The sequence below is a fragment of the Pyrgilauda ruficollis genome, unplaced genomic scaffold, assembly GCF_017590135.1.
Source record: "Pyrgilauda ruficollis isolate IOZ18807 unplaced genomic scaffold, ASM1759013v1 scaffold66, whole genome shotgun sequence".
NCBI classification, from domain to species: domain Eukaryota; kingdom Metazoa; phylum Chordata; class Aves; order Passeriformes; family Passeridae; genus Pyrgilauda; species Pyrgilauda ruficollis.
The window spans coordinates 577,199-593,688 of NW_024528377.1; the positions used below are offsets into that span (position 1 = coordinate 577,199).

The 16,490-nt window shown below is 49.6% G+C and overlaps 1 protein-coding gene across 1 annotated transcript in view; it reads right to left on the reverse strand.

The window, feature by feature from the left end:
- Positions 1-16,490, reverse strand: part of LOC121362680 (sodium- and chloride-dependent betaine transporter-like) — an 83,778-nt gene that overhangs the window by 59,031 nt on the left and 8,257 nt on the right. The window contains 8 exon segments of the mRNA XM_041484368.1: positions 49-183; positions 4,172-4,304; positions 6,452-6,536; positions 7,096-7,236; positions 8,217-8,351; positions 13,116-13,337; positions 14,706-14,770; positions 14,879-15,053. Of these exon segments, the coding sequence (XP_041340302.1) occupies positions 49-183; positions 4,172-4,304; positions 6,452-6,536; positions 7,096-7,236; positions 8,217-8,351; positions 13,116-13,332 (846 nt within the window). The 5' untranslated portion in view covers positions 13,333-13,337; positions 14,706-14,770; positions 14,879-15,053.

Consider the following 16,490-nt stretch of genomic DNA (forward strand, 5'->3'; position numbering starts at 1 on the left):
ATCCATGCAAGCACAGCTTAGCTGTTCATTCCCCCCCTTCCACCTTACCTGAGGATCTCCAAGGCGACTGATGTCTGGATAAAGGTAAAAGAGGATTCCCTGGGATGCCCCAGGTAAGGAGACTCCCCTGATCAGCAGAACAATCAGCATGACGTATGGGAACGTGGCAGTGAAATATACCACCTGGGAGGAGCAGGAAGGGACAAGTGTGAGAGAGCAGCATGGGCCAGAGCACACAGCGCCAGCCAGTGGCACAGCACTGAGCCCTCGGCTAGGAGAGGAGGGCAGGGAACATCAAGGTGCTTTGCTGAGCAGCTTGATGTCTCCTGCAGTAGAAAGAAACATATTTTAAAATGCATTCAGGAAACTTATGACATGCTATTGCATGTCTGGAGGCAGAGAAAAATCTTTCTAGTCCTAGAGCAATCCAGACCCTGAGCCAGGCTGTCAGCAGGCTGGAGTCAGAGTGGGTTTTCTGAAGCCAGTGGTGTAATATCTACATGCATCAGGGAAGGACCTGCCCCCAGTATCCATCTTCACATCCCTACTCCAAAGAGAGTCTGAGTGACACACAGTCTCTTCTCCATAGTGTTTAGGGCAAGGGTGAAGGGGTGTGCAGGTAATGCCTTGAAACATGATTGCCACTGAAGGACCACCAGGGACAATGCTGGGGTTGTTTCATGCCTTGAAACATGATTGCCACTGAAGGACCACCAGGGACAATGCTGGGGTCCCCAGCTCAGGGCTGGAACTGGCAAAGGGGTTCTGCCCAGCCCTTCCCACTGCAGTGACTCTCAGCACTGCCTCTGAGGGACCTCATCATGGGCATTTCAGGCAGAGCAGGGCTGCAAGTCTCAGAATTGCCACTAAGAATGCAGACCCACCAGGACCTTGAACCCGTGTCCTCTTGCTTTTTGTGTCACTAGCCCTATGAGCATTGCAGACACGCTCAGGCAGCGTTAAAACCACTTTCCTCTAGCAAAGGAGCTACATCCCTTGGGGGAAAGCTGGAAACCAGTATCAGATAATCCTTTCAGGGACTTCACCTCTGGTGAATGTGACACTCAGTTTGGGGACTACCAGGGTACTTTCAGGACTGGTCAGGGTAACTGCTGTAGCATGCCACATTGACACCACATTGCAGTCTGTTTCCCACACAAAATGATATTGAGAGCTCATGCAACCTCCTCAACAATTCAAGTAATGTGATTAATCCTTTTGCATTGCTTCCACACCTTAAAGAATTATTGGCCACCTTGAGAAGAGGTTGTTCATTATCATGCTAGGCCAAAAAAAAGAAATGTTGCTTCTTCAGGTTTTTTCCTGTGTGGACGTGCTGAGCAAGGACTTGCATCAGCATGCTTCACCTGAACACTACCCTACAGCTCTTTTCTCAGCTCTGGCAGTTGTGCACTGGAGAGCTCATCTCTGGAGAAAGTGCAAAATGTAATGATGTGAAATAACCCATTTCTCACACATGCCCATCCATCCAGAATAAGTTGCTTTAAAATCCTAAAGCCCACCATCTCTTAGCGGGAGTCACCGGCTGTGACTCATCTTTGGTGATTTCTGCGTTAGGGGACATCCTACTGAGAACAGGCATATGCTTTCCCTGGAAAGCATATGATTTTCCCTTTTCCCATACTTCCCAGAAGTATGACCACTTCTGCTCTGCCCCTGGGTAATCTTTATGATCTGAGCAGTAATTCAAAACGAGATTTTGTTTTCTGGATCCACTCTGATAGATTCCATCTGAATAAAGCAATGTCCAAAGCACCTGATTCTGTGAGTCCTCCCCTAAGTCAGGACACACACCCTCCAGTCATTCAGTTTTGTATTGTAGGACAGGATTTGAAAGATACCTCATCCTTGAAAAAACCCAATACTAGAATATCATCTCTGTCTGCAACTCCAGGTTTTCTATGCATTTCACATGGCCTGCTCTATGTATCTCAGCAGACAACACTGACACAGAGATCAGTGAAAAATACCTCCTTGCTGAGGCTCTGCATTGCCTGAGATATCTGGAGCAGGTTAGTCCCTCTGAGTGTGCATCCTGAACACTGTAGACACCAAGGACAGGATCCTTCAGCAAGTAAATTCCCTACAGTCTCAAATTTTCAAGGAGCCTTTGATTTAGAGCTGTACAGTGACAGTAAATCAAATCTGCAGGTCCTGCAATTTTAACCATCATCGCTGTATTTAGCACACAACCAAAGTCTTCCTTCAGGAAATAATGGGATGCAAGTCCAAGCTTTCTCAGCCCATGAAAGCAAGACTAAAAACAAAAATCATAAAAACAACTCATTGTCTTTGAACCTTAGTGCACGTTCTTCCAGGATGCCAGGTTGCACATTGGCTTAATCTCTAAATAACATCAGTTTTAGGAGCTCAGGGCACAAACTGGTATTTTTCTGGCATATGATTTGGATTCATGTTTTGGTAACATCCTATGTGCTTTACTGCCTGTGTGAATTTCTGTGTTAAGCTTTTCACTCCACAGTCACTCACACCTCCACTGAGACCAGAGACCTGAATTTGGAGAATGTTTTGCTGGATTAATATTGCCAAACTTGTAACAATAGGAACATCTGGATCCAATGAGATATTACTCAGTGCTTGGCTCAGAGCCAATATTTTTTATTTTTTGGGCATTGTTAGCACTTACATCACTAGGAACCTTGCCGGGATCAGTGTGATCATTCTGTCACATGCTGCTCAACAACATCCAGGGTTTTATTTGAATCTGATCCACATGCCTCAGCAAAGTGGTTCCATCTGTGACAACCTCCTGCCTGTGGGAGTGCTCCTGGGGTCAGTCCCTGTGCTGGAGTATCAGAACCACTGCTGATCCGAGTAGGGTGATTTCAGCTCAAGGTGTTGACCCTCCACAGGCAAATCCTCAGAATTAAGGAATATTCCTTTCCCAGTGGGGTTATATTCCTACAGCCATCATTTTTAGTCAGATTATTAAATACGTGGAGGGTTGGTAAACCTATGGACACTGTTGCTTCAATGAAAGAAGGTTTCTGTTTTCAAAATTTCACTATCACTAGTACTTTTTTGCTAAAAATCACTTGCATCTGACCAAGAACTTGTATCTAAAATAGATGGAATCTGTTCTCAGGACTTCCCACACTACATTGGCTGTATCTTCGTATCATATTTGCTGTTATTAGACTGCCTCCGTTTTCTTTTACCAGGCCACCACAGCTAGCAGTTGCTCTTTTCTTCTAATTTTATTCCATGGAAACCAGAAAATATCACCCCTGCAAGATGTTTGATTTCCCTGTCATGTTTCATAATCCCAGACCATTCTGGAAGCAAGAGAAACTGCTAACATCCATGCCATCATTGATAGAAATGGGTGCAGCTAAAGTTTACACCCCATCACACATGATGGCTTGTTCAAGACATGCAGAGAATACACCATTTAGGAAATACACTAAACCTTTTCATTTCCATCTGTTCTTGCTGGCTCCAGACAAAGCTAGCTGGGAATGGGGTCAGGAGGCAGTAGCAGAAACTAAGTAATGGGGTCAGTGCAAATCAGAGTGGCACACTCTGTAACAGACAGCATGGAATGGAGCTGGACAGCAACACCATTTTTTTTCCCAAAAACATTAAAAGAAATAACTCTGGGGTGACTACTGTGGGGATAGAAAAAGGAGACCTTTACTGCTGGAGAACATGAGCAACTGCAGGAAGAGCTGGGACAAACAGAAAGCATAAAAGGACAGCTCCTATGGTGCTGAGGCAGAGAGGGCTTGGGGGCCATCATGGTTACCTTTTTTAATATCTAATTTTGAAGATTTTCTAGTAGAGGCAAAAACCTGCTGCTTGCTCATGCTGTGGTGGGAAGGGAACATGCAACCACCCCAGACAAAGGAAGACTGCAGGGTCTCCTCAGCCTGTGGATGGAGAGGGATTAGATGGGGATATACACCTTGGAAGTTGATGCTCTGAGATGCCTCGGTGCTCCCATCCTTTCCTACCCAAAACCACAGAGCCTGACTCACACTCCTGCTGCACATTGAGCCCTACAGGCTCCCACCAGCTTATGCAGACAGTGGTTCCCAGGGGACCTCAAGGACCTCTCTGAACCTGTAAAAGCTGAGTTAAACCAGTGCTGTGACCAAGGGAAGAGGCTTAGCCTGAACCAAGGACTCACCTTGCCCGTGGATTTGACCCCTTTCCAAATGCAGAAGTAGCAGATGATCCAAGCCAGCAAGAGACACAGAGCCAGCTCCCAGCGGAGACCACCCAGGTGCTGGATGCCATCAGAAATCTTTAGCACTCGCCTCCTGCATTGGGGGGAAGCAAAAAAACATGCAGGGGTCACTGATGCTGGCCACTAATATTCCTAACACCATGCTGGTTCTCACCTCCTCAGTGCCTGATGGCTTTAGGGAGAAAAGCTGTCTTACTAACAAGGTTCAGGTCTGAGCTGAAAGCCTCAGAGAAATTAAGCAGGGCTCTTCTCTGAAAAATACTGCTAGCCTGGCAGGTCACACATGGATACACAATGTTCACCTACTTTTCTGACACGCTGCAATCCTCACAGTCAGGGGTACACTGCACTTACCATGCAGAATCCATCATGACCACCCAAGAAGCAGTGCTGTCCCACCCCTTCTCCACAGCACACTTCTCTCTTTTGAGGCAGCCACATAACTGACCTCAGGACACAGAGCAGCACAGCATCTCATTCTGTGACTAAAACCCACCCATGAGCATCCCCACTGCACAGTCAGGTGAGGCCACCTAGAGCATCCTCTTGCAGCCAGTGTGGAGATAAAATCCTGGCCTATGTGGACCTTGGTACAAATGAGGTCAGATAATAACAGCCTTTCCATGTCATATGTGTGACAAATCTTCCTCATCACTTACAAAAATGAGGACTCATCCTCCTCTATCTCCTACACCACACACTTGAACTCGAGTGTGAACCAGGGTGCAGTCCCAGAAACCCAAGCCTGAGACAAGCAGAGAGGAACTTGCACTACCCTGGAGCCCCGCAACCAGCAGTGTCCACCCTGCTGAAAAGGACAGCAATTACCCCAAAATGAAGGTGCTGCTGGAGAACCCTTGTCTAAGGCACACTGCTGCCCTCATTGCCCCACAGCCTTGCAGCGGATTGAGGGGGTGAGAGAAGGGCTGGAAAAATCTCAGTGCACTCTCAGATACGCTTTGTCATCTTGCTCTTTGCCTGCTTCTAAGGATGTGGACTCTAACCAGTGCAAAGGGTGCCACTGGACTGGAACTAACTGGGTGCTGTACTGCAGCCAGAAGAGACCTGTGCAGTGTGTGATCAGCCCACTGGCAGCTCAGAGCTCCTCAAAGAAATGCTGGCCTCCTACCGCCCTGCCCAGGGACAGCAGGAACAGATGCTGCAGACAGTGAAAACAGAAGGAACAGAAGCAATGGACAGTGGAAATTTCCAGTCCCATACTGCTTATTCCCCAGTGACACAGGGATGGTCACAGCAGTGGTGGAAACAACAAATTCCAGTGTTCAGCTGCAGGAAAAGCAGCCTAAGGCAGGCCACCATCTAATCACCTGTGAGCAACAGGCAGAGGGAGAGCACAGGCTCAGGGAGTGCACAGGAGACAAAAAAAAATTTGCAACACTGAAGTTTAAAGGCAGTGTCCCTGTGCTGAGCTGAGGAAGCCCTGGGGGTGCTGTGTGTGTGCTCCATCCACCCCTGAGGGCAGACAGGGACAGAACAGGGCCCTCATCCATCCAAACGTGCAGGGGGAATGCACGGTGGCAGCAGAGGGGTTCCTGCACAGTCATTCACTCAGTGCTTAACTGGGCCAGCTGAGGATCATCAGGGATCCTAAGCCAACAGGGCTATGCCTTTGTGACAGATATAAAGCTACTCTGTACCCCAGGGTACCTAACACAAGGGGACAAAATAACAAACACAAGGGACCAAATTTCAGTGTGAAGTTATCTGACCCTAGCATTTTGATTTTGGTGAGTTTCTCTCCTCAGCATAACTTTCATATTAGTCACCCTATACTGAGAACATCACTCCTTTTTCTATTTTTGACATAAGACCAGTGCACATACAAAAGTCATTGCCCACCATGCCAGAGCGTCCTGGGAACATGCTGGTGTCACACAGCAGCATGGATTCAAAGGAAAGAGGTCAGTGAAACCAAAAAGGCCAAAAGGTCCAGAGGGACAGAAACACAGCATCAGAGAAGGACAAAATCGGGTGGCTCTGAGGCATGCCAGCTCCAGAGCAACACCGTAGGAGCAGTGAAGTTAACCTTGACTGACAGGGCTGCCCCTGAGAGCCTTCACTCTGACCTGCTCAGCTTCCCCCTCTGTGTCCTCTTCTTGCAAGGGGGGGTTTATAGGATGTGATACTGCAGTTTGTGTCCCTTGCCCAGGGAAATGACACCTGGGAGGGAAGGGGTGCACAGGCCTGTCCTTTACTCACTCCCAGAACTCGATGACTGGGGATGTGGCGTTTTCACTGGTCACGTTGAAGGTTGAGTTCGCCTTCTGAAGCTCCATGCAGTTCCCTGTGGGAAAGGCCCAGGGAGACAAGAACTTGTAAGCAGCAGTGCCTGGAGTACCAGAGGATCTGAAAAATCCCTCCCTGTCCATCCACAGTGTTGAGACTCCCTGGCATTGACTCTGGGACAAGTTATAGTCCCAAGGATGCACAAAAAGAAATCCCTTCCATGGAAAGGCTGGCAAGAAATCTAGGACTCTTAAGATGACAGCATTTAATTTTTCCTTTCAGTGGATACAGTACTGATCAGCACTGGGTCTGTGGCTAACACACAGAACAGGATGATTGAAAGATGCCAAGAAGGAAGGGCACCCATGTTTGCTGGAGCCCAGAGCAGGAGTCACCAGGGAGGTCACCACTGCACAGCACTGGTGCTTCTCTAGCACAGACTGAGATCAACTAAGCCTTTCCCACAAAAGTGCCAACAGCACTGCAGTGACCCAGCACCCCAAACCCATATCCCACCCACACAGGAGCAAGACACTTTCCTGAGGCTTGGCCCTGGGCAGCAGCAGGTTTCCCTCAGTGGGATCTGCTGGAGAACAGGGAGAGGGCTCCACACCCACCTGTGTTCCACTCGTGGTCACAGCTGCCCCAGGGGAGGTCAATGGTGAACGAACTGAAGAGATAAAACAAGGCCCAGGCCAGCACAATGATGTAGTAGAAGTTGAGCAGTACGACGATGACCTGTGAGGCGTAGCCAATTCCTGCAGAAAGCGAGCCCCAAGGGCAGGTGACCCACGTGCCAGGGGACAGGAACAGCATTCCCTTTGGGAGCTGCTCACCCAGGGTTTGTGCCTGCTGCTCTGCAATTTGAGCACGCTGCTGGATCCATGTCAGTGGGGTGGCCACCAGAGCCACTGTCCCCTCCACCGTGCCACATCAGTGGGCATCCAGTCAGGGGCCCCCAGGCACCCCTCTTCCTGCTGCCCTGCCACAGCCTTCCCTGGGGAAAGGGTGGCAGTGGAAGGGATGCTGGGTAGCTTATGGCTGGAACGCCACCCAAATGGGCAGAAACATACAATGGTGTGGCACCTACTGAGTCACATCTCTTCTAAAAAAAATTTTTTTAAAATAATTCTCTCATTTTCATTTGTGAATCTCTTTTATTAACACTGCACACCTTCTCTGGGAGGCGTTGGAGAAGCATCTAAAGGTTCATGAGGAGGAGGCAACTGTGACTTTCAGAGAAATCAAAAACAGTGGCTTGAGGCTGGATAGCTGTCATGAAACTGAGCTAGAAACAGAGGATCTGACTACTGACAATTCATTAAGAGAGCTGACACCTTCACCAGTAAGGTTTTACACGACCTGCAAACTCACAGAGATGACAGAGTGTCGACTTAAAAAAAAAAAACAAAACAAAAACAAACAAACAGCAGCATGCTTTGGGTTCCTCATAATCACCAGAAGCATTTTCCCCATTTACCTCTTAGAGAACAACCTTGATTTGGGCACAAAGCTCCTTGCCAAAGCTGTGGCCATGAAGAAGGAAACTGGGATGGAATGTAACAGTGAGAACTATTGGTGAAGGTGATCCAAAGGGGGCAGCCAGTGGCCCTCTCAGGCAGGGGATGTGTGGAGGTGCATAAACAATCCAGGCTGTGAGGAGACACATCTCTGCTCGTGCCCTCGGGGCCCCAGGGTGTCCCCAGCTCCCCATGCCCTCCCAGCCCCCTCCACTCACCTTCAAAGAGGGGGCAGATCCTGCGCCAGGCAGTCACCCCTCCCTGGCTCGTGAACTGCCCCAGCGCCGTCTCCAGGAAGAACAGGGGGATCCCACAGGTGAAGAGGAAGATGAGGTAGGGGATGAAGAAGGCACCTGGCAGATAGAAAAATAAGCCCCATGAGAGGACAGAGGTCAGGCTGTCCCTAGCAGTCACCAGGCAGGTTCTTCCTGAGTGGGACAGCCCTGGAGGGAAGGCGGCTGTGGAGATTGGAAGATGACAGACAGGATGCCAGGGGAAAAAAAATTTCCTCACATTTCATCTTCTGGAGTGATGTGATTACATTAATAATTCAATGTGTACAAAGAATGGAGAGGAAAGTTGTGAATAGCTGTATGGAAATACAGAAGAACACTCTGCTGTAAAGACATTCCAACTTTTAATCAGATTGGTGGCTCCTTTCACATTGATTATTGTGTCTGAATAAGTTGACAAACCCATGGATGCCAATACCAAGGCACTGAGGAGCACATGGAGACTGAGAATTTTGCCCAGTTTGTGGGGTTGCTCAGTCATTTGCTTGGCAAAAAGCAGCAGACCTGCAAGGGAAGAGCAAGTAGTGCAGGAAAACATGCACCTCACAGCAGCAGCCAGGGCTGCCCTCCTGTTCCAGCCCTGTCATGGAACAGGCAGGAAGAGATTAAATGCTTCAGGCTTCTCATTACCCCAGGCTAATGTTAATTGTAGTAATGGCCTTTACCCCCCGGAGCACAGGAGACAGCCCCACAAGATGGTGCATGCACATCATGTGCCACTCACACATCATGTGCCACTGGAGCTGCTCAGGCTGTGCTCCAAGGCAGGGACACAGGTCAGGAAAGAGGCAGACTCAAGCAGAGAGCAGCATCTTGGCTGGGGTGGGCTCAGAGGGCATGCAGGGTCAGAGGTGGCAACCCAGCCAGGCAGTAATTGTGGTTTCCCTGCACAGGCCTTTTCCCTGCCTGGGTGATGCTGACTGCTTTGGGCTCAGCTCAGTGGGGCTGTATGGGAAATCACAATCCTGGTGCACAAGAGAACTCAAAACCCAGGAGATTTCATTAAGAAGCTTAATTAGCATCCAGGGGCTGGGAAAGGGAAGGGGCACTTTGGGGACTGGCTGGGATTCCCACCCTGTGCTCATCCCAGCCAGGTACAGAGTCACAGCCCCCAGTTCTTGCAAAAAAAAAAAAAAAAAAAAGTGTGAGCAAAACAGACAGGGAAGGCACCTTGGCAGCTCCCTGTGGACAAAGAGGAGCTGAAAGGGGTGCTGGCTTCATGGTTTGACTCCATGATCTTAGAGGCCTTTTCTAATCTCAGTGATTCTGTGATACCTGGCAGCCCTGCAGGAACAATGCACATCTGCCCATGTGCTGCAAACAAAAATTGGTGAAGGCAAAAGGCAGGGGAAATGGTTGTCTTAACACCATCCTCTCAACTCTTAACTTGCACAAAATCATATCATCATGAAAATCTAGCCTGTTTCCAAGAAAGATTGTTGTCATATAAAAGCTTGCATTTAACTAAACTCCAGGAGAGGTCTCTGAGGCAGCAAGTCAAACTTTCCAGCCCAGTTTTCCCTTATTTGCAGCCTGGCCTGTCCCCTAACCTGTGGTTATCTTGAGTTTCAGGAAGGTTTCAGGAGGGTCCTGACATGTAGGCTGTGAAATAGCACAGAATTATGGTGGAGAGAAAAAAATTTGTAGAGATGTGTCTTTGCAATCTGCCCTAATCCCCTCACATCCCAGGCGTGCTGAGCAGCAGACCTCAGTGAGAGCTGACTCACAGGATGAATCCTGGGCACTGTGTGATCAACACCATCAGTGTTATTTAGCTAAAAATATATGATAAAGACACTTGTGCTAGCTCTGTATAACCTTGTGTAGTTATCTGCAAGAAATGTATCATTTTAAATAACTTTCCCAACTGCCACGAGCAGAGGTTTGTTTGTAGGGTATTTTAGGGGAAAACTCTCCCAGCTGAGGCCTGAGCTCCGGCCAAACCCTGGTCCCTGCTGGTTGGGTCATGTGCCATCAGATCCAGGTGTTTCTGTGCTAAAAACATTATCAAGTCACTTTGACTTACTGATTTGGGCCTATAAATGCTGAACACACTTTCAGGACAAATTTGGAGACCTCAGCTACAGGTGGACACACCGTGTAGGGTTTTCTCAATTGCTGGGAAGGGCTCTCCAGGTCCTCACCATGAAACAGGGCTTCCCAGTGACTGTGGATTCTGGATGATGGTACAAGTATTCAGGCAATTGGTGATGTATCTCAATCCCTATCCTTTCTCTCATCTAGCAATGACTAGGTGCATTACCTTGCTTCCCTTTGCTTGTTGCTAAAGCCAAGTGTGTCGTTTTATTGAGTGTATCATTTCACTTTTGTGTTGCCTTTATATTCACAGTCAAATAAGAGCATTCTTTCTGTCAGTGTCTGTGTTCTTTAAATTGCCCCATCAACTGGCAGAGCAGGGGACATGGGCAGAAATTTCTCTGTAACCATCCCCAGTGCCCTCCCCATCTCATTTTCAGCAGTGGGGGGCCTTGGGGCTGGCAGGGGAGCTGGGGAGGGGGTGCAGTGCTGGCGGCCACACCACCAGACAGGCTTCCCTGCTATTTCCCAATCAGCAGGGCCAGCCTGCCCAGGGAGGGCCTGGCCCTGCCCCTGCAGGGGAAAGCAAGAGCAAACAAGCACACAAAGAAGAATTTTTTGCTTTTCTTTGCTGTATTTCTCTACTATGTAGGGCTTTGCTATCACGCATTGAGCATTAAATATGTAAGGGACTACTCTTCCTTTGTTATGTGAAAATATCCCTAAAGAAGGGAAGAGTGACTGGCTCTTTAAATGACTCAGATTTTGCAGATACCTTTTCTTGAAGAGGTTCATATTTAGGCAAAGCAAGAGCTGCCAGCAGTTATCACCACTGCTTGCACACAGTTCAGAAGGGAGAGAGAGTCATCCAGCAGGGCAGAGCTACCTCAGACTGATGGCAGTGCTGGCACAAGAGTTAGTGGTTGTAGGCTGGCTGTGATTGACCTGGCACTGGAAATTAGATAAAGGCCCTGCACCTTTATAGAAGACTGGGAGAAGCAAGTGCCTGGACCAGCATTTCTAAAGGAGTGTAAGGCAAAACTTCTGGGAACTTTTAAAATTCAGTTTGAGGTGTTACAAGTGTTTTGATCCAGTGCTGTCTGCAGTAGGCTGGGTGCCATGAGACAGAAGGGAGACTCGTGTCCTGCACCACCTCACCACACTGCTCTGCCCCAGGAGAAACCTTACAGAAACTGTTCCTCACCACACCAGTCTCGTGCACCATCCTTGCTCTAACCTCATGGAAAGGGGGCTGGAGATGAAAAACCTGCCTGGGACTTCAAATTCCTCACAGACTCTAGGGCTTCACAGGACTTTGCTTCAGGCCCATTTCTCCAGGGAAAAAAGGCTGAGAAATCCCTTTGAGTCTTGCCTCTGCTGCTCGCACAGGAGCTCCCCTCTCCCCAGAGCACTCCCTAAGCTCTCCCCTGGCACCCAGGGCAAGGGGCGCCTGGACAGGATTCCAGGTCCTGCTCCCATCAATGGAATATAACCCAAGGAAAGTTGCAGCAGTGGGACCAGACACAGCTCAATAAGCAGCCAAGAAGCATTTCCCACAGAAAAAGAACATGCAGAAAAATTCTCCTTTTTCAACAGGGAAAGAGACTGCCTGATCACCTGGTTAAAAGAAACAAGTACTGAAGAAAGCACGGCGTGAAAGTAGCTAAACAGTGTTTAATCCTCTTTTATGCCACTGGGATGAAAGCAGTTTAGTGAGGCCCATGAGACTACTGCAAGCTCAAGCCAGGGGATTTCAGCCCCGGGTCCTCAGTGCTCACTCCCTGCCAGCTCCCAGCCAAGCACCACTTCCCCTGTCCCCTTCTGGAGGGCCCAATTAGCAACTAATCAGAGAGCAGCTCCCTCTCTCTACATGTCTCTGAGCCAAAGTTGAGAAAAACTTGGTGTTTTCATTTTTTATAGTTTTCTCCTTTAAAAGGCAGCCACAAGCTGTGGAAGCCTGCAGCAACCGTCCACCTGCACAGCGAGCCAAGGCACAGCACAGCCTGGCCTCGGGGTGGATGGCTGAGCACAGCCTGAGCAGCGCCAGAGTGCCAGCAGCAGCACCCTGCTTCCCTGTCTCTTCATCCCATGTCCACCCGTGCTCCCACAGCCCTTCCGTGGGGATCAGAGGCAGGGGGCCCCTCTCCCACACCTTACAGCTCCTGTAGGTGCCAAGGGAGTGCCATGTGGGGCAGGAGTGGTGGTGTACTTCTACCCCGAGGCAGGAGAAACCCCTTCACTCTGCCCTGTCCCTGCCACTGGGACCCAGGGGCCAGCCCTCCAAGGACACACACAGGAGCAAGAGCTGTGTTCAAGAGCTCCTGGGAGTCCCCTGAGTTCCTTCTCACAGAGCCTGCAAAGACACTGGGGCCCTGTGGCCTCTCAGACACTGCCTGCTCTCCCACCAGGACTCCCCATCCGATTTGCACAGGATGCCTGGAGCACCTCAAGGCAGCAACGCCTGACGTGAGACACACGGCTCAGAAAGCTGAGCTCTCTCCCTGCTCTTCCAGCCCTCCCTCTGCATATTGCCACCCACTTCACCAGCAGGAGCAGAGCTCCGTTCATGTCAGGGAAACACAGCTACAGAAATCAGAAACCCTGGGATATTGCCACTGTTAACCATGTCTCACTGGGTTCAAAACAAGCCCCTGGTGGAGTCCTAGATTGCAGAACCATGCTGGCAGGTTGGCACCTTCTCTTCAGACTGATGACTAGGGCACAGCTGAGGAGCTGGGAGGGGTTGTGGAGTGGTGCTGGTGACCAGGTGGCCCTGGCTGCACTTACCTCCCCCGTTCTTGTAGCAGAGGTAGGGGAAGCGCCAGACATTTCCCAGGCCAATGATCTCCCCAGCCACAGACAGGACATACTCCAGCTTGTTGTTCCATTGACCACGCTCCAGAGTCTGGTCCTCCTCCTCTTCTTCCTCCTTCTCCTTTTCCATGCCAGGGTGTGTGGGCACCATTTCACCATTGCTGACAGCACCGGGGACTCTGTAATCCATCCCACCTTCAAAAAGAGTTTCCTTCATTACATTCAGCACAAAGATGCAGAAATTTGGGCCATGGGAGGCAAGAGAGGGGCAAGGACATGCACATACACATCTCAAACTGTTCTTCCCTTTCTCCTCATGTAGATTTCTGCTGGTGCTAGGAGTGCATGTGCATTTTCACTAATGAGTTCAAAACCAGTCCTTGAAAGCCACTATTAGTTTCATTATTTTAAACTGCCTCATCTCAAAACAGTCCTGCCTCTGGAAGCCCATCCTCTTAGCCCAGTGTTACACAGAAGACCCAGGCTGGAGCTTCTGCTGTGTCAGGGCTGGAGGGGGATGACAGCAGGATCAAATACTTGACAAGGCATTTTATAAGGGTTTCTCTTCTCTTCTGTTGCCTTGGCCTGGTTTTACAGACCATGTGATGGATGCCACAAAGCACACAGAACTCCTAGACACACGAAGAGAACAAACTGAAATGATAGGAAAGCAAGTTTATCCTTTTGATGGCAGCAACTGTTGCTGACAATCTTCAAGACTACATGAAAAGGTGATTTTCAGAATGGTGCTGTCCTTCTAACAGCAGCATAAAGCATGCAGAAATCATCAACATCTGGGATCTTGCCTTTCTCAAGGTCTGCCCTTCCAAACATCTGCCCATTTCCTGCAAAGCTTCCCACAGCACTGCTCTCAGATCCTTTGGCACCATCTCTAAATACATCTGTGCTAAGAGAAGACCAGCAGAGAGCATGTGGGCACCACTTCACTGTCCCACGTTCCCTCAGGTACCTCCAAGAGGACACCATTGGGAAGGATCACGGAGGGTTGTGCCTGTTCCTTCCAGGCAAGATGCCCCACTGGCTGCCAAGTCCTACAGCAGAAAGGGTGAGGATTGTGGTTCTTACCAATCCCCAGTGTCAAAGCTGGGATTGCTGGGGACCTCGTGCCAAGGAGGGCACTTTCCCCCGCGCAGTGCCAGCCCTCGAGCCTGCTCCGTGCCCTGCGGAGCGTGCTCCCCCAGCCCCAGCCTTGCACTGACATTTATCCATCCCTGCCTGCAACTCCCTCGCCGGGAGGGCAAGAAAAGGCACTGTCAGCAAACGATACTCTCCCCTATCCGGGGAGAACTAAAAAAGGGCAAACCAGCGCTTTCAACCTCTCCCCTCCCCCTGCTTAGTCCCTCCATAAAACACCTGGGCACATGAAGAGGGCTAAGAAACCCTGGCAAAGCGTTTGACAGCGGCCGAAAGGAGGGACTGGCAGGACCCCGCCACGCTAGAAAATTATTAAACAGGCAGAAAATGCTCCGTGACCTCTGAGCCCCGGCAGGGTGAGGGGCACAGGGGGAGCAGGGCAGAAGCAAACGGGGACAGAGGTGTTACCTTGCGGACGGCGCTGCCGGGGCGCGGGCGACGGGAGAGGCGAAGGCAGGACGGAAAGGTGCTGGCTATTTAAAGTGTGGAAAGAAAAAAAAAAAATCCAGCGGTGGTGTAATCCTAGACTTCGCCCAACCCACATTCCTTCCCCCACCCCCCAGGGCTGGACAAAAACCTACACATGACTGATTTCATGGCCGGTGCGAGGGGGCTCGTTGCCCCCGCCTGTGAGGAGGGCTCACGCTGCCTCTGTCCCGGGCCGGCCCCGCTCTGCTCCGCCTCCCTTCCCTTGGGAACGGGGAGACCACCGCTCGCAGGTGCCTCCGCAGCGCTGCCCCAGGGAGCCGAGACCTGCTGGGAAGAGGTAAGAGACAGACCATGAATTCCCGGTGAATTCCCTGCCGCCGCTGCTCCTTAGCGGGGAGGTCACGGGCACAGGGCAAGGTCCCGCATCGCAGCCTGACCCGCGATTTCCAGGACTGTGCTGTGGCCAGGAGCAGTGGCAGGCAGCAGAGCTGGAAATAAACTCAGCTGAGCGCTCTGCTGCTTCTTACTAAGGGCCCCAACAGCCCCATTCAGAAATCTGGCAGGTCGCAAACTCTCTTCCCTCATGCGCAGGGATCTGTGCCACTGGTCTTTTCCAGAAGCAGCGCTGCCCCATCCCAGGACACCGCTCTGGAAGCTGCAATGGGAACACACAACCAAGCAGGAGATGAAAAGTTTCATGGCAAGGAGACAACCAGCCCCAGTTAGGCACACGCACCACTGGGCTGTGAAACGAGCTGTAACGTATCCATGGTGGATATGTTACAGCTGGGATGGTCCAAGGATGCACGTGAGGCAAAGCTTTAAAATATTTTTATGACATCTGTTGATAAATATCTGAGGCAAGAGAGAACAGGGAAGAAAATAACAATTTTGGGGTCAGTGTCCCTGTGTGAGGTGTGTAAAGCAGCAGTAAAATGTGTAGAGGCAGTCTGAGAAGGCAGAACAATGAGAAAGGACCAGCAAGCGCTGTGGTTTCACCACATCAATCTGTGGTAAATCCACACAGCACCAGACCTCCTGCAGGAGAAACAGAAATGGAAGAGAGGCAGGGAGAGGTAAGGAATTAACTCAACCAAGGAGTGATCAAATATGCAACAACTCCTCACTTCAGGAACAGATGCCGTGGTTGAAAAGAGGGTGACAACAAAGGTCCAGGAAAAAGAAGACAGAGAAGAGAATATGTTATGCACTACATCTCACAATGTAACAACTAACATCATTTGATGAAAAAGTCAGATTTAAAATAAATTTAAATACTTTTTCCTCCCACTGAGCGTGATTAATTAAACATGGTACCTGTAGCCATTACCACAGAATATTGTTTGGAAAGGAAACAGGCAAATCCACACTGAGCTGCTCCTCTTCCACAGCAATTAAACACGGTGGTCCAAATAAAACATCTCCACTCCTCAAACCAGTGATTCTTGAAAACCAGGGAAGATGGTTTTCCCATAATTCCTCTTCCAGAAGAGAAATTATGCAATATGGTGAGACCCAGAAAATATCCAATCTTGTGCAGAAACCATCTCACAGTGATTAGTGCAGCTGTTAAATAGGGTAAGAATGCAGAGATTAAAAACAACAGTGAAGACAAATAATATCTTGCCTTGTGCAACAGATTGGTGTAAGGAGAGAGGAGATTAAGGAAATATTTCCATAGATTTTCAAACTGTATTTCCAATTTCGAACGATTGCATTTGTCAGCAGCACTGCATGAATATCCCTCAGTAAGCACAATTACTG